Source organism: Zophobas morio, unplaced genomic scaffold (assembly GCF_036711695.1).
Source record: "Zophobas morio isolate AGI-343-1 ecotype UQ-CSIRO unplaced genomic scaffold, CSIRO_AGI_Zmor_V1 ptg000026l, whole genome shotgun sequence".
NCBI classification, from domain to species: domain Eukaryota; kingdom Metazoa; phylum Arthropoda; class Insecta; order Coleoptera; family Tenebrionidae; genus Zophobas; species Zophobas morio.
Genome location: NW_026972131.1, coordinates 10017624 through 10037697, shown reverse-complemented (window position 1 = coordinate 10037697; position 20074 = coordinate 10017624). Strand labels below are relative to the sequence as shown.

At 34.0% G+C, this 20074-nt stretch overlaps 2 protein-coding genes across 4 annotated transcripts in view; one reads left to right on the top strand and one right to left on the bottom strand.

The window, feature by feature from the left end:
* Positions 1-2134, top strand: part of LOC135136463 (F-box only protein 21-like) — a 10800-nt gene extending 8666 nt beyond the window's left edge. For both annotated transcript variants that reach the window (XM_064065740.1, XM_064065741.1), the window contains exon 7: positions 1843-2134. In XM_064065740.1, coding sequence (XP_063921810.1) covers positions 1843-2027 — 185 coding nt within the window. In that variant the 3' untranslated portion in view covers positions 2028-2134. The remainder of the gene's footprint in view (positions 1-1842) is intronic.
* LOC135136462 (peroxisomal acyl-coenzyme A oxidase 3) lies at positions 2029-20074 on the bottom strand. Of its 2 annotated transcripts, none has more exons than XM_064065738.1 (9): positions 19891-20074; positions 12858-13001; positions 12637-12798; positions 12113-12588; positions 11779-12064; positions 3264-3386; positions 2854-3211; positions 2356-2795; positions 2029-2307 (listed from the first exon to the last, which is right to left on the bottom strand). In XM_064065738.1, exons 2-9 carry the CDS (start codon positions 12987-12989, stop codon positions 2185-2187), a joined length of 2100 nt encoding a protein of 699 aa, XP_063921808.1. In that variant the 5' UTR covers positions 12990-13001; positions 19891-20074; the 3' UTR covers positions 2029-2184. The 2 variants fall into 2 exon arrangements, with proteins under 2 accessions (XP_063921808.1, XP_063921809.1); XM_064065739.1 differs by lacking the exon at positions 19891-20074 and adding an exon at positions 18384-18469.

Sequence of the window (20074 nt, the reverse complement as noted above, 5' to 3'; positions counted from 1 at the left end):
AAACAAAATTTCCAAAAAATCGAAAATTTTCCAAAATTTTTTCGAAAACATTAAAATTAGCTCTTTTCAAACAAACAAAATTGCCAGTTTATAAAGAATTTTCCATAAATTACGAATCTAAAATGCTCATTGCAATAAATACATCTTCAATTAGGCGAAGGGCAAAATTTCTAAATTGTTTTTTTTTTTTTTTAATTTCAAAAGTGGTTCTATTTAAACAGAAAAAATTTTTGTTTATAGAGAATTATCCACAGATTCGGAGTCTGAAATCTCTTCACTAATGGAGAAATGCAAGAAAAAAATTCTAAAAAATCAAAAATTATTATTTTTTTAATATTAAAAGTGGTTCTATTTACGTATAGAGAATTATCCACAGTTTACGAGTCTGAAATTTCTTTATATATCTTCAAATATAAAAAAAAAACTGAGAAAAAAAAAACAGAAATCCACCCAAAAATAAAAAAAATTCAAAAAATGTTTTCAAATTGTGAACGTTAAAAGTGGCTCTATTTAGACAGGAAAAATTTTTGGCGTATAAACAAGTATCCACAGACCATGAGCCTGAAATTTCTTTACGAAATGTGAGAAAAAAAATCAAAAAATTTTGAAAAAAATTTTTCGGAATTCGAAATGGCTCTATTTGAGAGGAAAAAAGTGGTAACCTATACACAATGCAACAGACGACGAATATGAAATCTCGTCAATTAGGTGACAAATGCGGGGGCAAAATTTTCAAAAAATTTTTTTGAAAATGTTAAAAATCGTTTTATATAGACAGAAAAAATGTTCGCTTATGCAAAATTAATTATCCGCAGATTAAGAATCTTAAATCTCTTAACGAAAGCTCTTTAACTAACCGAGGAATGCAAGAAAAAAGTCAAAAATACTCTAAAAAAATAAAAAATTTAAAAACATTTTGAAATGTTTTTTTTTTAATATTAAATTGGCTCTGTTTACTTATAGAGAATTATCTATAGTTTACGAGTCTGAAATTTCTTTATATATCTTCAAATAACCAAGAAATGCGAGAAAAAACTCAAAAATTCCGCAAAAAGATTAAAAAAATTTGGAAGCATTAAAAGCAGCTGTTTTCAAACAGAAAAAATTGCTCTTATAAAGCTTATATTGATACGAATCCAAAATGTTTTTTTTTTTGTAATAACGTTTCGATCAGACGACAAATGCGAAGGAAAATTTTCCAAAAATTTATTTTCGAAAACGTTAGAAGTGACTATTTAGAGAGAAAACATTGTTTGCTTATAAACGATTTTCCACAGACTTAAGAGTCTGAAATTTCTGTTAGATATCTCAACAAATAACAAAGAAATGTGAAAAACAATCCAAAATTTTCAAAGCAATTTTTCGGCATCCAAAATGGCTCTACTTGAGAAGAAAGAAAGAGGTAACCTTTGATGCGAGAAAAAAATAAAAAAAAATTCGAAAACGTTAAATGGAAAAAATTGCCAGCTTGTAAAGAATTCTCCGGAAAATACGAATCTAAAGTGCTTTTTGCTCCAATTAGGTGACAAATACGGGAGCAAAATTTCCAAAGGTTATTTCGACAGAACTTCGCCCTCTTTTGAAAAATTATAAAATTTGTTTCTGCTGTTTTTGTTTTTTGATAACAATTACAAAGTAAAAACCAGTGGCGTAAACAATATTTTCGAAAAATCGATAACTGAAAATATAAATGGGAATACCGAAAAAATAGAAAACTCTTCCGGAAAGTAAAGAAATCGAAAAGGCAACAAATTAAAAATTATAACATCGAAAAACCGAAAATGTGAGATATTACAGTGGAACGTTGAACCGAGACCCAAAATACAGTAAAACTTTTTCTAGATATGTTATCACCGAGTTCCGACCCCGGCTCCCTGGAGTCAAACAAAGACCTCGGCCGCCACTTTTCGCACTTCTTCGAAAACCACTTCGTCCCCAACGCGGAAAAAGAAAAGCAGTACCGATACGACACTCGAGTCCGCCAGAAGTTCTACCACGAGATGCTCCTAACCCACTACAAACCCTAGATTAATGTTCAACAAGTTGTGTAACTTTATTTAAAAATCGATAATCATTTGTACCTAAATGAATATAAAAATAATTTTATACAATAAATTTCATCTGTATATACCCATTTCTTGTAAGTATTTTTTAAACACCCGTTCCGCATTTATAAGTAAGCTCTTATAATTTACACTTTGGTTTTTTGAAGTCAGGCGCCCCAGGTACCACGATTTCTTGCCACCACTCCGGCCGAGTCAGCGCTTTGGGGTTTTGTAAAAACGTAGCTTGTAGATTCTCGTATAGCTGAAACAAAGAGTGACTTTGGGTCCTACCTGTGTAATCGCAACATACCTTCCCGTCGGTTTTTCCCAGAACCGAATTTATTACGTAGTCTGGGGGCGCCAGAGCGTCGACTATGGCCACGACGTTGTCTTTGAGCCCCGCACAAGCTCGCAACACTCCTTCTTTAAGTAACAACGAAAATTCGGGCGTTCGGGCAAATCGCCCTTGGTAGAAATACGAACAATGCTTTTCTAGGTTGGAAACGCCGTATAGAATCCCTAATTGTTCAAGTACAGTGTGCATTGACCCTTGCGTCGTCGCCAACTGGCTACAGTAGAACTTGAAGGCGTTGTATTCGCCGTAAATTCGTGTCAGTACCGAAGCCCAATACACCTGAGATTCGTTCCGCGCCTCGGTTCTACATTTCCCCGTACTGACCAACGATTGTTGTTTGTTGTACGTTTCTTGAACTATGTAGGTAATCAGCCACTCATAGCACGTATGGATAACTACAGACACGTCAAAAATAATAATAATAATAATAATAATAAAGATAACGATACTTACAACTTAAGCTAAGCACGTCTTGAACCACCGTCCCCACGAACGTCCTTCCAAGTATCTCTTCGTACCCCTTCAGGAACGTGCAAGTCCCTAAAGGAGAACACGGATCTTCCTCACTATGGCGCACTTTCTCCCACTGGCGCAGCAACCAATTGCTCGCTTGTTGCCCCAAGACGTTATTGTCCCCTTCGTAGGTGACAGTGGGGTCTACGGCCCCCCGTATGTCTCCGAATCGCGCCGATTTGAGGAAGCCGTGTCCGCCGCAGGCTTCTCGGCATTCCTGGACGGCGTCTCGGCAAGTCCACGTCATGAGGGGCTTGGAGCTCGACACAATGGCGTGTACCTCAGAGACTACGGCGGTCTGTTGATTCAAGGCGTGATTAAGAGGGAAATTTAGCAGTCGGGGGGCTTACAAAGTCCTCGATTTTGGTGGCCGCTGTGGAGCGTTCGACGATGGACAGGTATTCGTTGGTGAAGGCCGAAATGAAAATTTTGAATACGGCTGCTGCGGACACGTACGGGAATAAGCGCCATTGCTGTGAAATAACGACATTGAAATCCCTTTAGAAATGCTAGAAAACGAAATCCAAAATTTCATTTTTTTTTTTTAGCATTAAACGTAGCTCTGTTCAAACAGAAAAAATTGCTAGTTATAAAGAATTTTCCCAAGTGGTCGAATTTTCGATAAAAAGATACTTGTAACTTCAAACATTTTTTTGACTACAAGTCTGAAATTTCTTTACGATATCTCTTCAAATAACCGAGATTGAAATTTTTTTTCAGAAGTCAAAGTGGCTCTCTTCGAACAAAAAAAATTGCTAGCTTCTAAATAATTCTCTGGAAATTACGAATCTAGAATGCTTTTTGCAATATCTCTTCAATTCGGTGACAAATATAAGGCAAAATTTCCAAATTGGTGTTTTTTTTTTTGAAAATGTTAAGAATGGTTTTATTTAAACAGACAAAATTGTTGGCTTATGGACAATTATCCACAGATTACGAGTCTGAAATCTCTTTACAATACCTCTTGAAATAACTGAGAAATGCGAAACAAAAAATCAAAAATTTCCAAAAAATCGAAAATTTTTTCGAAAACATTCAAATCAGCTTTGTTCAAACAGATAAAATTGCTAGTTTATAAAGAATTTTCCATAAATTACTAATCGAAAATGCTTATTGCAATATATCTTCAATTCGGCGACAAATGGAAGGGCAAAATTTCTAATTTGTTTTTTTTTTAAATTTCAAAAGTGGTTCTATTTAAACAGAAAAAATGTTGGTTTATAGACAATTATCCACAGATTACGAGTCTGAAATCTCTTTACAATACCTTTTGAAGCGACTGAGAAATGCGAAAAAAAAAAAATCAAAAATTTCCAAAATTTGTTCGAAAATATTAAATCTAGCTCTTTTCAAACAGACAAAATTGCTAGTTTATAAAGAATTTTCCATAAATTACTAATCAAAAATGCTTATTGCAATATATTTTCAATTAGGCGACAAATGGAAGGGCAAAATTTCTATTTTTTTTTTAATTTCAAAAGTGGTTCTATTTAAACAGAAAAAATGTTGGCTTATACACAATTATCCACAGATTACGAGTCTGAAATCTCTTTACAATACCTTTTGAAATGACTGAGAAATGCGAAAAAAAAAAAATCAAAAATTTCCAAAATTTGTTCGAAAACATTAAATCTAGCTCTTTTCAAACAAACAAAATTGCTAGTTTATAAAGAATTTTCCAGAAATTACTAATCAAAAATGCTTATTGCAATATATCTTCAATTAGGCGACAAATGGAAGGGCAAAATTTCTAATTTGTTTTTTTTTTAATTTCAAAAGTGGTTCTATTTAAACAGAAAAAATGTTGGTTTATAGACAATTATCCACAGATTACGAGTCTGAAATCTCTTTACAATACCTTTTGAAGCGACTGAGAAATGCGAAAAAAAAATCAAAAATTTCCAAAATTTGTTCGAAAATATTAAATCTAGCTCTTTTCAAACAGACAAAATTGCTAGTTTATAAAGAATTTTCCATAAATTACTAATCAAAAATGCTTATTGCAATATATTTTCAATTAGGCGACAAATGGAAGCGCAAAATTTCTATTTTTTTTATTTCAAAAGTGGTTCTATTTAAACAGAAAAAATGTTGGCTTATAGACAATTATCCACAGATTACGAGTCTGAAATCTCTTTACAATACCTTTTGAAATGACTGAGAAATGCGAAAAAAAAAATCAAAAATTTCCAAAATTTGTTCGAAAACATTAAATCTAGCTCTTTTCAAACAAACAAAATTGCTAGTTTATAAAGAATTTTCCATAAATTACTAATCAAAAATGCTTATTGCAATATATCTTCAATTAGGCGACAAATGGAAGGGCAAAATTTCTAATTTGTTTTTTTTTTTTAATTTCAAAAGTGGTTCTATTTAAACAGAAAAAATGTTGGCTTATCCACAGATTCGGAGTCTGAAATCTCTTAACGATAGGTCTCTTAACTAATCGAGAGATGCAAGAAAAAAATTAAAAAAAAATCTAAAAAATCAAAAATTTATTATTTTTTTTTATATTAAAAGTGGTTCCATTTACGTATAGAGAATTACCCACAGTTTACGAGTCAGAAATTTCTTTATATATCTTCAAATAACAAAAAAATCCGAGGAAAAAAAAAACAAAAATTCCCCCAAAAAATTATAAAATTTTGGAAGCATTAAAAGCAGCTGTTTTCAAGCAGAAAAATTGCTGTTATTAAGCTTATACGAATCCAAAATGTTTTTTTTTTTTTTGTAATAACGTTTCGATCAGACGACAAATGCGAAGAAAAATTTTCCAAAAATTCTTTTTTGAAACCGTTAAATGTTTCTATTTAAACAGAAAAAAAAATGTTCGCTTATAGAGAATTATCCACAGTTTACGAGTCCAAAATTTCTTTAGATATTTTCAAATAACCAAGAAATGTGGGGAAAAAAACGAAATTTCCCAAAAAAAATCTTAAAAAAATTGGTCTAAAGAGTTTAGACAGTACTTCCCTCGCTGTCGGAAACTTGACGACTGCATGCCTATTGTGTTTTTTTTCTCATTACATTTTTGTAGTGGGGATTTAAAAAAAAAATTGCGATGACGTCATCAACATTTTTGCAAGGACACGTATATCAGTTGGGATAGATGTAGTGTAATACTAAGAATAAAATTATTATATTCTCAAATTTTCGGGAAAATGAATTGGGTCGTTTGAATATTGATTTGTAATAATCAATAAAATAACGAAACAATTTACTCACGTATACCTACGTATCAGAGGCAACTGAAAATCGTGTATGTATAAACATTCTTAATTTAAGATGACAGGCGTAACAGCATACGTGAGAGCCAAACACAGAAACTGTAAACAAAACGACCGTCGGTTTTATTGCTTCGACTTCCGCTTATTATATAAAACATTGGGTTTTATTTTAATTCTTGACGGTGAAATTCACAATTGGTTGATTATAAACATGTCTACTTCACATTCGCGGAATCAAGTGAACGCATAAAACAAATGCAGGTCTGTAATGTTAAAGTCGATGTAAATAAGCGTGCTACCCTTATGTTTCAACCGAGTTTTTCCTTTAACAAATTTTGTGTCTACCAAATTGGGTTGGTTGAGGTGTAATACTAATAATAAGTGTTGCCTTTAATTTAATCAATAAAATAAATTGAGTTCATTAATTTTTTTGAACCACCTCTTAAGAAAATCTAAAAAATATGAATGGAATGATAAATCACAAGTACAAACTCATCATATTTTTTGCATTTTAGATAGGATTTATTCAGCAAAATTTAAGGGTGACGTCATCAATTTTTTTAGGAGGGATGAACAAATACATTTTGAACAAAAGTTTACCATGCTGATAATAACTTTAAAATATTCCCAAGATTTCAAAGCATTCGGTTTTGTAATTCCTGATTAAATCGATAAAATAAATTCACGCCTTCATTAATTTTTTTGAGTCACCCTGCATATGCAAATCCAAAAATATGAATGGAATGATAAATCACAAGTACAGACTCATCATATTTTGTACATTTTAGATACGATTTATTCGGCAAACTTTTGAGCTGACGTCATCAGTTTTTTGTAGAAGATAACCAAATATATTTTGACTAAACATTTATTATGCTCTCTATGATCTTACAACATCTGCAAGATTTCAGAGCATTCGGTTTTGTAGTTCCTGATTAAATCAATAAAATATATTTACGCATTTATTAATTTTTTTGAGTCACCCTGTATATGCAAATCCAAAAAATATTAATGGAGTGATAGTTCACAAGTACAGACTCATCATATTTTGTACATTTTAGATATGATTTATTCCACAAACTTTTGAGCTGACGTCATCAAGTTTTTGGAGGGGATAAGCAAATATTTTTTGACTAAAGATTTATGATGCTCTTTATAGCCTTAAAACATCTGCAACATTTCAAAGCATTCTGGTTAGCAGATTAAAAATTAAATTTCAAAATGTTGTTTTATAATTTTGATTTTTTTTCCAAAAATCTGGACGTTTCGGGTGAAAAGTCGATTCAGAGTTGTAAACTACATGTGTAGGACTATGTTATTTTATACAATTGAAAACCCATTTACTATGTACAATTTTGAAGTGACGTCATCGCTTTAGTGGTGGGGATGATTCGACAAATTTTGGTTAGCGTTTTACCATCTACATGATATTCTTAATATAAGTACAAAATTTCACAACAATCGGTCAAGTACTTTCGGAGATTATCTGTCTAATAAAAATCCGTGACAACAGACGGGCAGACGGACAGACAGACGGACAGACGGACAGACAGACGGAAATGGGAGACCTATTTCTTCGTCATGAGGGGTCATGAAAGATCGAGAAAACGTAAAAGTAGAGAGTCGGCCGACGGACTCGATTACAATACTTCCTTTGCTTACGCTCGGGAAGTAAAAATGTCAAACATTTTTTGCACAGCTTTATGTAAGAAGTAAAAAAGGTAACCTATAGGAAATTCCAAACAGGCAACGAATCTGCAAACTTTTTTGCGGATATCTTGCGAATTATGCAAAAAAAAAAATTAAAATTTTTCGAAAATATTAAAAGTAGCTTTTTTTTCGAATAAAAAAATTGCTAGCCGCAAATTATGAATATGAAATATTTCTTGCAAGATCTCTTCAATTAAGCGACAAAACTTCCATTTTTTTTTTGAAAACTCAAAGTGGCTCGATTTCTACACAAAAAATTGTTGGCTTAAAAAAAATTATCCATAGACTACGCGTCTGAAATTTCTTAACATCTCTTCAAATAACCGAAAAATGTGAGAAAAAATTCAAAATTTTCAAAAAAAATTCAGCATTGAAAATGGCTCTATTTGAGAGGAAAAAGGAGGTAATCTATTATACATAATGCAACAGACGCCGAATCTGAAATCCTTTTTGCGGATATGTCTTGAATCAAGCGAGTGATGCTAGAAAAAAATCCAAAATTTTCAAAAAAAATTTTCGAAAACGTTAAAAGTGGCTCTTTTCAAACAGAAAAAGTTGCTAGCTTGTAAAGAGTTCTCCGGAAATTACGAACCTAAAATGCGTTTTGCAATATTTCTTGAATTAGGCGACAAATACAGGGGCAAAATTTTCAATTTTTTTTTTTTTGAAAATGTTAAAAGTGGTTCTATTTAAACAGAGAAAAATGTTCGTTTCTAGACAATTATCCACAGAATACGAGTCTGAAATCTCTTAACGATAGCTCTTTAATTAACCGAGAAATACAAGAAAAATATCACAAAATTCCAAAAAATCAAAAATTTGAAAAACACTTTCAATTTTTTGTTGTTTAATATTAAAAGTGACTTTATTTACTTATCGAGAATTATCCACAGTTTATGAGTCTGAAATTTCTTTAGATATCTTCAAATAATCAAGAAATAAGAGAAAAAGTCAAAAACTCCCCCAAAAAATCAACTTTTTTGGGATCATTAAAATCAGCTGTCTTCAAACTGAAAAAATTGTTGGCTTATAAACAAGGATCCACAGACTGTGTGAGTCTGAAATTTCTTTACGATATCTCTTCAAAAAAACCCAAAATACAAAAATTTTGGAAAAAGTTTCAAAATAATTTTATTTGAGAGGTAAAAAGTGGTAACTTATATATAATGCAACAGACGACGAAACTGAAATCCTTTTTGCGGATGTCTTCAATCCAGCGAATGATGCTTAAAAAAATTCCAAAATTTTCAAAAACGTTAAAAGTGGCTCCTTTCAAGCAGAAAAAGTTGCTAGCTTGTAGAGTTCTCCGGAAATTACGAATCTAAAATGCTTTATGCAATATCTCTTCAATTAGGCGAGAAATACAGGATCAAAATTTCGAAACTTTTTTTTTTTTGAAAATGTTAAAAGTGGTTTTATTTAATCAAAAAACTGTTCGCTTATAGAGAATTCTCCACAGAATACAAGTCTGAAATCTCGTAACGATAGCTCTTTAACTAACCGAGAAATACAAGAAAAATATCAAAAAATTCTAAATAATCAAAAATTTGAAAAACATTTTCATTTTTTTTTTTTATATATTAAAAGTGACTCTATTTACTTCTAGAGAATTATCTACAGTTTACGAGTCTGAAATTTCTTTATATATTTTCAAATAACCAAGAAATACGAAAAAAACAACATTTTTCAAACAGAAAAAATTGTTAGCTTATAAACAAGGATCCACAGACTATGAGTCTGAAATTTCTTTACGATATCTCCTCGAAAAAACCCAGAAACGTGAAAAAAAATTCCGAGAAAGACAAGAAAAATATCAAAAAAATTCCAAAAATCAAAAATTTGAAAAACACCTTCCATTTCTTGTTTCTTTAATATTAAAAGTGACTTTATTTACTTATCGAAAATTATCCACAGTTTACGAGTCTGAAATTTCTTTATATATCTTCAAATAACCAAGAAATACGAGAAAAAAAAGTTAAAAATTCCCCAAAAAAAATCAAAACTTTTTTAGGAGCATTAAAAGCAGCTGTCTTCTAACTGAAAAAATTGTTGGCTTATAAACAAGGAGCCACAGACTGTATGAGTCTCAAATTTCTTTACGATATCTCTTCAAAAAAACCCAAAATCCAAGAATTTTGGAAAACATTTCAAAATGGTTTTATTTGAGAGGAAAAAAGTGGTGACATATATAATGCAACAGACGACGAATCTGAAATCCTTTTTGCGGATATGTCTTCAATCAAGCGAATGATGCTAGAAAAAATTCCAAAATTTTCAAAAACATTTTTCGAAAACGTTAAAAGTGGCTCTTTTCAAATAGAAAAAGTTGCTAGCTTGTAAAAAGTTCTCCGGAAATTACGAATCTAAAATGCTTTTTGCAATATCTCTTTAATTAGGCGACAAATAGGGGGTCAAAATTTTCAAATTGTTTTTTTTTAATGTTAAAAGTGGTTCTATTTAAACAGAGAAAAATGTTCGTTTATAGAGAATTATCCACAGAATACGAGTCTGAAATCTCTTAACGATTGCTCTTTAACTAACCGAGAAATACAAGAAAAATATCAAAAAAAATCCAGAAATCAAAAATTTGAAAAACACTTTCAATTTTTTGTTTTTTAATATTAAAAGTGACTTTATTTACTTATAGAGAATTATCCACAGTTTACGAGTCTGAAATTTCTCTATATATCTTCAAATAACCAAGAAATACGAGAAAAAAAAAAGTCAAAAATTCCCCAAAAAAATCAAAACTTTTTTGGGACCATTAAAATGAGCTGTCTTCAAACTGAAAAAATTGTTAGCTTATAAACAAGAATCCACAGACTGTGTGAGTCTGAAATTTCTTTACGATATCTCTTCAAAAAACCCATAAAAGTGAAAAAAAATCCAAAAATTTTGGAAAAAATTTCAAATTGGTTTTATTTGAGAGGAAAAAAGTGATGACTTATACATAATGCAACAGATGACGAATCTGAAATCCTTTTTGCGGATAAATCTTCAATCAAGCGAATGATGCTAGAAAAAATTCGAAAATTTTCAAAAAAAAAATTCGAAAACGTTAAAAGTGGCTCTTTTCAAACAGAAACAGTTGCTAGCTTGTAAAGAATTGTCCGAAAATTACGAATCTAAAATGCTTTTTGCAATACCTCTTTAATTAGGCGACAAATACGGCGGCAAAATTTTCAATTTTTTTTTTTTTGAAAATGTTAAAAGTGGCTCTATTTAAACAGAGAAAAATGTTCGTTTTTAGTAAATTATCCACAGAATAGGAGTCTGAAATCTCTTAACGATAGCTCTTTAACTAACCGAGAAATATAAGAAAAATATCAAAAAATTCCAAAAAATTCAAAAATTTGAAAAACACTTTCAATTTTTTGTTTTAATATTAAAAGTGACTCTATTTACTTATAGAGAATTATTCACAGTTTACGAGTATGAAATTTATATATGTATCTTCAAATAACCAAGAAATACGAGAAAAAAAAGTCAAAAATTCCCCAAAAAATCAAAAATTATTTGGGAGTATTAAAAGCAGCTGTTTTCACACAGAAAAAATTACATTGATACGAATTCGAAGTGTTTTTTTGTAATAACGTGTCAATCAAATGACAAATGCGGGCGAAATTTTTCCAAAAATTTATTTTTAAAAATGTTAAAAGTGGCTTATTTAGACAGAAAAATTGTTGGCGTATAAACAAGTATCCACAGACTACGAATCTGAAATTTCTTTACGACGTATCTTCAAAAAACCGAGAAATTTGAAAAAAAATCCAAAAATTTTGAAACAAAAATCCAAAATTTTCAAAAAAATTTTTTGAAAACGTTAAAAGTGACTATACTTAAACAGAAAAATTATTAGCCCGTAGACCACATAGTGTAACAATTTTCCAGGTGCCGCGCGGCTAAATTATAAATAATTGGTACTAACGTGAAGCTGGTATTCGATGATGGGAGTCTCGTTATCGTCATCCGGTTTGCAATTAAATTGCTTCCGGAGCGCCGCGTACCTCACGGCTATCGTGACCGCACAAATCAGATTATTGGAACTTTCTTGCATAATCCCAACGCGCCCCGCGGACAAATTTTCCAAAGCGGCTGCCAGAATTTTCCCCGGCTCGGAAAAACTGCTCTTGTACTCTCCCTCCGGCGTCACATCCGCGGTACGATTCAGAAGGTTTTCCCTCGGTATTCTATAATCCTTGAACATTATAAACCTACAAAATCAAAAATGCATTTTTGGGGTATCATAATCACGTCCTAACCCATTGTCGATGCCATGCAGCCCGATTTTCTCCCCCATATCCCCTATAGTGACCCCCGGGTAGGGCAAAAGCGTCACTGGGTCTCTTATCGGCACGACGAAGGCGTGCAAACCATAACACTGTTCGTTGGTGTACAGTTGAGCAAAAAGCAGCGCTAACGTACAAGATTTACCCAAATTGCCCACCCAGCACTTGGCGGCTTGGAAATCCGGCGTGTTTATTACGAACTCTTGAGTATTCTTGTCGTAGGTGGACGTGGTGCGCATCTTCTTCGTGTTGCTACCGTGCGCGACTTCCGTGAGGGCCAGGCACGACAGCGCTGTCCCGTTCCAAGCGGCGTCCAAAATGTGCTGGTGTCTTTCAGTCCCTAATGTCGTCAACGTGTTTTTGAAAAGGTCTACACCGAGGGCGTGCTTTACAGACACGTCGGGGAAGGTCACGGCCAACGCCTCGTTAATAGTCATCAAAAGGCGAGTCTAAAAAAAGTCAAGCCATAAACCATCCATTCTACAACCCAAACTCACCTTCTTCTTGTAAGGTAACTTGGCCATTTTTGGTGTCAAAATTTTGTACCGACGGAAATTGTGCAGCTGGAGGGCCGTGATTCGCTTCATGTCTTCGGTGGGTTGCACGACCAGCGATCTTTCGAAAATCGGGTCGTTTTCTAAGCACTGCCACAGCTGCATCTGTGTTACCGGATTAAAGAGGGTTCAAAATATAATACCTAGTGTGTTTAACTGTTTACCTTAACTTTCAACAATTCTGCATCTTCGAAGAACAGCTTCATTTGTTTCCAGTCGAATGTGGCTCGTTTCCTGTAGGCATCGAGGGGACCGGGTGGCAAATTTGAAATGAAATTTACATCTACTGACGCCATGGCTACAACGAACTGAACAAACGAGGGTGAATTAATACAGTTGTTTAACATTGATGTCATTTCCGGCGCTTGCGATTAGTATCATACTCAAATTTGTTTATTTGAGTGTTACTTTATTAGCGGTTAAATCACAACACGTGTTTTGGCTACATATCGGTTTATTTTTATTTAGTTTTACGCTGGGTTTGATCATCTATTAAATTTTATATCCTTGATTTTCCCGTCCGCTAACGTCGTTAATTCGTCGGATGGGTACTAACTTCATACATAAACGGAAACAGAACAACACGTGATAAAGATATACCATCAATTTAAACCCACGCCGGCGAACTAAACTTCCTCCGGAGTCTGCATGATGTAAAAACGAAAACAATAAAATCGAAAAAAAAAAAAATATTACCCACACAAATTTACGTGGTTCGAGTAGGCTGCAAAAATGATGAAAACGTAACTAAAGAAACATTTGAAAAGTTCGTTACGTTAAAAGTGACCTCGATTAAGGATGCTGCGGTTAAATTTACAATAGAAAACGCTCTTATCACAAACACATGTCTGGACAAGATAAGAAAGAATGGCAACAGTGTTTCCATTCACGTTTTTTTTGTGTGTCCCTTTGAAACCAGGTGAACGAGTTTTAGATCACGCCCCTAAAAAAATTAAATCCTAGGTGACTACTCTGACAACTCCATTCCCGTTTTTCAGTTGTACAATACAAAGCACGAGGGGATTAATATGGTGCTTTGTGAGACTGGTCAGCTAAAGTAGGCTTTATAAATTCGCTGAAGTTGAAGTTGATAGTACCATTTTAGACATGTTTTAAGTTTCTTGTTATCGAAATAAGTCTACACATATTAAGAAAAGAAAGGTAAAATGTAGCCCCGCCCACCCACCCTATCTCAATTGTGGTGATTTTTTTATTCGTCGTGAGTCAAGAGGGCGGAGTTTAACTGCAAAATCTTTGTTTCTCTACGAGAAATTAAAAACATGTTTTTGAGTATCGTGTTGTTCAAAGAATATTATGTACATTAAGAAAAACATATACCCGCCCCGATTTCACTCCGCAATTGTGATGAATTTTTCATTCGTTGTGAGGGGCGGGGCTTAATTGCAAAATCCATATTTGTGTACAAGAATTTACCATTTTAAACACGTTTTAAGTTTCTTGTGGAAAGATGACTACACATATTCAGAAAAACAGGCTAAATATAAGCCCCGCCCACCCACCCTGTCTCAATTCTGATGAATTTTTTTTTTAATCGTCGAGAGCCAAAGGAGCGAATTTAACTGCAAAGTCCTTATTATTTGTCTAAGAAATTACCATGTATATACCATGTTATTCAAAGAACACTGTATACATATATTAAGAAAAAAGTAAAGCCAAAGATTAAGTCTCACACACACCTGTCCTAGACCTAGGGCCGGAGCCTAATTGTAAAATCCATATTTTTTTATAAAAATATAAGCCCCGCCCACCCGCTCTATCTCAATTCTGATGATTTGTTTTATTCGTCGTAAGCCGAGGGGCGGGACTTACCATACGAAATATGTTCTTAAGTAATCGTGTTAGGTATACAAAGAAAACTAATTGTATTAATTACAAAAAAAGGACAACCAAAAGAGAAGCTCCACCCCTCCGTCTCGATCTCAATCGTGTTAATTTTTTCATTCGTTGTTAGACCGAGGGGCGGAGCGTAATTGCAAAATCGATATTTCCTAATACAATTTGAGTTTCTTATTGTCATTACTTTGTATATTAAGAAAGAAATAAAGTCAAAGATTAGGCCCCACCCATACCTGCCGCCCCGATCTCAATTCTCAATTGCGATGAATTTTTCATTCGTCGTCACATCGAGGGGTGGGGCTTAATTGCAAGATCCATGTTTCCTTATAAAAATTTACACATGTTTCTAATTTCTTGTAAAAATAAGTATTTTGCAGTTAAGCTCCGCCCTCTTGGTTCACGGCGTATAAAAAAATCATCACAATCGAGATAGGGCGGGTGGGCGGGCTTACATTTTGCCTTTTTCTTTTATTATGTGTAGACTTCTTTTCACAACATTAAACTTAAAACATGTTGAAAATGGCTGTCCCATAATTACAAAATCCATATTTCCTTGCACGTGTACCATTTTAACCATGTTTTAAGTTTATTGTTGTGAAAAGATGGCTATGTATAGTAAGGAAAAAAGGGCAAAATATAAGCCCCGCCCACCCACCCTGTCTCAAATCTGATGATTAGTTTTATTCGTCGTAAGCCGAGGGGCGGGACTTAATTGTAAAATCCTTATTTTTCTACAAGAAATTACCATATGACATGTGTTCTTAAGTAATCGTGTTATACAAATAAAACTAACGTAAACGAGAAGCCACACCCTTCCGTCTCGATCTCAATCGTGATAAATTTTTCATTCGTTGTCAGACCGAGGGGCGGAGTGTAATTGCAAAATCGACATTTTCTAATACAATTTGAGTTTCTTATTGTCATTACTTTGTATATTAAGAAAAAAATAAAGTCAAAGATTAGGCCCCACCCAAACCCGCCCCGATCGCAATTTTCAATTGTGATGAATTTTTCATTCGTTGTCATATCGAGGGGTGGGGCTTAATTGCAAGATCCCTATTTCCTTATAAAAAATTACCATTTTAAACGTGTTTTAAGTTTGTAAGAATAAAAAAAATCATCACAATTGGGATGGGGTGGGTGGCTGGGGTTAATATTTTGCCTTCTTTTTCTTAATGCAGATAGTATTCTTTGAACAACACGATAATCAAAAACATGTTTCTAACTTTTTGTAAAAATAAGTATTTTGCAGTTAAGCTCCGCCCTCTTGGTTCACGGCGAATAAAAAAAATCATCACAATCGAGATAGGGCGGGTGGGCGGGCTTACATTTTGCCTTTTTGTTTTAATATGTGTAGACTTATTTTCACAACATCAAACTTAAAACATGTTGAAAATGGCTCCGTCCCATAATTACAAAATCCATATTTCCTTGCAAAAGTATAGCATTTTAACCATCTTTTAAGTTTATTGTTGTGAAAAGATGGCTGTGTATATTAAGGAAAAAAAGGCAAAATATAAGCCCCGCCCACCCACCCTGTCTCAAATCTGATGATTAGTTTTATTCGTCGTAAGCCGAGGGGCGGGACTTAATTGTAAAATCCTTATTTTTCTACGAGAAATTACCATATGAAATGTGTTCTTAAGTAATCATGTTATACAAAGAAAACTAACGCAAACGAGAAGCCACACCCCTCCGTCTCGATCTCAATCGTGATAATTTTTTCATTCGTTGTTAGACCGAGGGGCGGAGCGTAATTGCAAAATCGATATTTCCTAATACAATTTGAGATTCTTATTGTCATTACTTTGTATATTAAGAAAAAATAAAGTCAAAGATTAGGTCCCACCCATACCCGCCCCGATCGCAATTCTCGATTGTGATGAATTTTTCATTCGTTGCCAGATCGAGGGGTGGGGCTTAATTGCAACATCCGTATTACCTTATAAAAATTTACCATTTTAAACGTGTTTTAAGTTTGTAAGAATAAAAAAGATCATCACAATTGGGATAGGGTGGGTGGGCGGGGTTAATATTTTGCCTTTTTTTTCTTAATGTAGATAGTATTCTTTGAACAACACGATACTCAAAAATATGTTTGTAATTTCTTGTAAAAATAAGTATTTTGCCGTTAAGCTCCGCCCTCTTGGTTCACGGCGAATTAAAAAAATCATCACAATCGAGATAGGGCGGGTGGGCGGGCTTAATTTTGCCTTTTTGTTTTAATATGTGTAGACTTATTTTCACACCATCAAACTTAAAACTTGTTGAAAATGGCTCCCTCCCATTACAAAATCCATATTTCCTTGTAAAAGTGTACCATTTTAACCATGTTTTAAGTTTATTGTTGTGTAAAGATGGCTATGTATAGTAAGAAAAAAAAAAGGCAAAATATAAGCCCCGCCCACCCACCCTGTCTCAATTCTGATGATTTGTTTTATTCGTCGTAAGCCGGGGGGAGGGACTTAATAGTAAAATCCTTATTTTTTTACGAGAAATTACCATATGAAATATGTTCTTAAGTAATCGTGATGAATTTTTCATTTGTTCTCAGATCGAGGGGCGGGGCGGAGCGTCATTGCAAAATCGATTCCCCTATACAAATTTACCATTTTAACATATACACTTTCTTGAACGATGAAAAAAGCATTTAAGAATGCGAAACGATACTGCAAACAAAACTCGAGCGGCAGCTCTTTGTGCAGGTGGCTGCCTGGCTGCAAGTCATAAATTAATGGAACGCCCAAAATATTCTCAATGTTATAATTATAATTCTTACTGAATCATTGCTTTATTGTTATAAAGACAAGCGTATTCTCACATTTTCGAGAAAATAAATCAATAATAAATCGACTGAATATAAATTACAAGTATAGACTGATCATATTTTGCACATCGAAAAATTTTGGGGTGACGTCACCAATTTATTAGGGGGAATGAGCAAATACTTTCCTGATTCAATCAATACAACTACAAAAGGGGATTAACATGGTGCTTTGTGAGACTAGGTAAGGTAAGGTAAGGTGGGATAAAACGCGACCATAGTATTAAAAAAATCACAACGCAGATAGTACACGAACACCTTGAACCATACTCTACCGTGCTAACTGATAACTTATTATCGAGTGTACACAAAGTCCGTAAGTAGCAATTTCTATAATGAATTAATTATTCAACTGAACTTCATTAACTCTTTTTTTTATTAACGAAGGCAGTTAAAAAAAAACACTTCTCCGAACTTGTTTTGTAAAAATACAAACTTCCTCGTATGGCGTGTTGAGACTCAAGAATTTATTTTTAACACTCTCAATTTACGGCGGCGCGTGCTTAGAATTTAGAGTTTAGTATTTCCGGCTTCTGGTTCGACATCGAGTAGAGGAACGAATTAATATTACAGCACCACTAAATTTCGAAAACGGGAACTTAACCGCCGAAACGAAAACCGGTTTTTTTGGTCACGGGAATATTAAAAACTAATACAACGAAAAAAGAACAAGAAACATCGTATTTGCATAAACCGGGGAAGTTTATAAAAATGTAATGAAGGAAGCACGTACTATAAAAACGATGATTTATGAGTTTATAATTACTGCTAAGCTATAAATAATGGCAGTGGCATTTTTACTTAAGGCGGCTGTTGCGCCAAAATCGGTAAGAAATAGTGTCTCACTTGCGGAAAAAACGAATTGCTCTTTCATTGTACATTCTTTCTTTGGAGTTATTGATGATTTTGAAAGAGGAAGGATCAAAGCATGTTTGTATAGTTTTACTTTTTGTAATAAATAAATAATAAAATTTTTTACTAAATTACAAAATTATGTTGCTATACAAACCTTCAACAATATCAAACACACTATTCACTGTTGTAAAGTGGAAAACCAGCGAGTTTCTGCGTATGAACACTACTGTTTTCAGTAATGTAATAACAAATTAACAAAAGCATACACGGCGACAATAGCAAAAGCGATAAAATCAATCAGAAAAACTTGTTTTTAGCCTTATTAACGTCGGCCGTGTGGTTTGCAAAAATAAACACCATTTAAAAAACTGCATATGTAGGTAAACAACACATTTATTATCAAAAATTATTGCTTTTAATTTGATTTACGACCGCGATAAAGCGCAACTTTATTTTATTTTTATTTGAGATGACGTCATCAATTTCTGGGGTTTTTGATTACCGATTTACCACGCTTACTATAACCTCAAAACGTTGCAAGATTTCAGAGAATTCTAGCCCCGCCCACCCACCCTCGTTTTTCTTAGAAGATATCTCATTGGCCAAAATCAGTCTTATCTTAGCAGCTACTAGTCCCGCCCATTCAAGAAGTCCTTAAAGGATCTCTGGGAAGCGTTTTACCATGATATTGGTCACACACATATAAAATTGAAATTACCTCTATAATAAAAATCTTCTTCGTCAAAATTCATTCCTGTTTCTTGAATTCCAAAAAACGATGACGTCATGTTAAAACAAAAAGTGCAGTTGTTTATCTCGACGATTAGATAACAGCCTTCTTTGAAATTTTAGTGGGACATGAAAATTGAGGGATTTAGATATTTTGGTGGTGTTGATTTAGCGATTGCTAAAATTTATCTACTCATTTCTCCTTGGAAACTGATACCAAAAAAAAACACGAAATATATCTTTGTTGAAATACATGTCTCAAGATCAGGGCTGCTGCATATATTTTAACAGTTTAGCATCCATTTAAGAATCATCACGTTGCGAATCAAAATAAACTTTCCACTTTTACGTCCAAGCTCTAAAAATCCGATGACGTCATTTCAAAATATTTAATATCCAAGAAACAGTTTTAGCATACAATGGCAAAAATTCGTAAAAGTTGCCATAAATCACATAATTTCTCGCGCCACGTTGCCCCACTGTCCCCTACTTGACGTGTTTGTGCGAGATTCCGGTAAGCCACCAACACCAATTTATTCGTCACCTTAATTAAAATTTATTCATTCGTTTTCTCCAGAAAACCGATGACGTCATACTAAAACCCAAATGAACCTTCACCAAAAAACGGTTACGTTCATGCACAAAACACAAACCTCCAGCGTCAAATTCCGCCCGAAGCCCGCCCTGTTCAGCCCAAGCTAATAAACCCGATTAATCAAAAAGTACACAAGCGTTAGTCACATCTAAATCTAAATAATTCTAGTGTTCCAGTTCGGCTAGCACGTGAGCCCGCCGAGGGGCGGCGCCGCAGCGATCGATCCCGCTCCCGCCGCCGCTTCCGGCTTCCCGGTGCCACAGTGCCGCATCACGTGGTGACGCCGGCGTTTCGGGGAAAATGGCCATTTCGGGCAAGCCACACGGGCACGACTCACCTGGTGGTTTCGGAAGACTCAAAAGGCCGCCACTTGCACCGCTGGGAGGAACACCGCCCCTCACTTGTTGCACGAGTGTACGAATACGGCGCTCGGCGCTCCCATCTGCCGATGCCGACTCGGCGAGTTGGTTGGTCGGTGGGTCTGGTAGTCGCGATGGTGAGCCGAGCCAAATTTGCACGTG

Coding starts and splice junctions, on each gene's coding strand:
- LOC135136462 (XM_064065738.1), bottom strand. CDS start 12,989: ATGGCGTCAGTAGATGTAAATTTCATTTCAAATTTGCCACCCGGTCCC. Junction 12,799..12,857: donor CAGAATTGTTGAAAGTTAAG/GTAAACAGTTAA, acceptor CCGGTAACACAG/ATGCAGCTGTGGCAGTGCTT. Junction 3,387..11,778: donor TCATCGAATACCAGCTTCAC/GTTAGTACCAAT, acceptor GTTATTTCACAG/CAATGGCGCTTATTCCCGTA.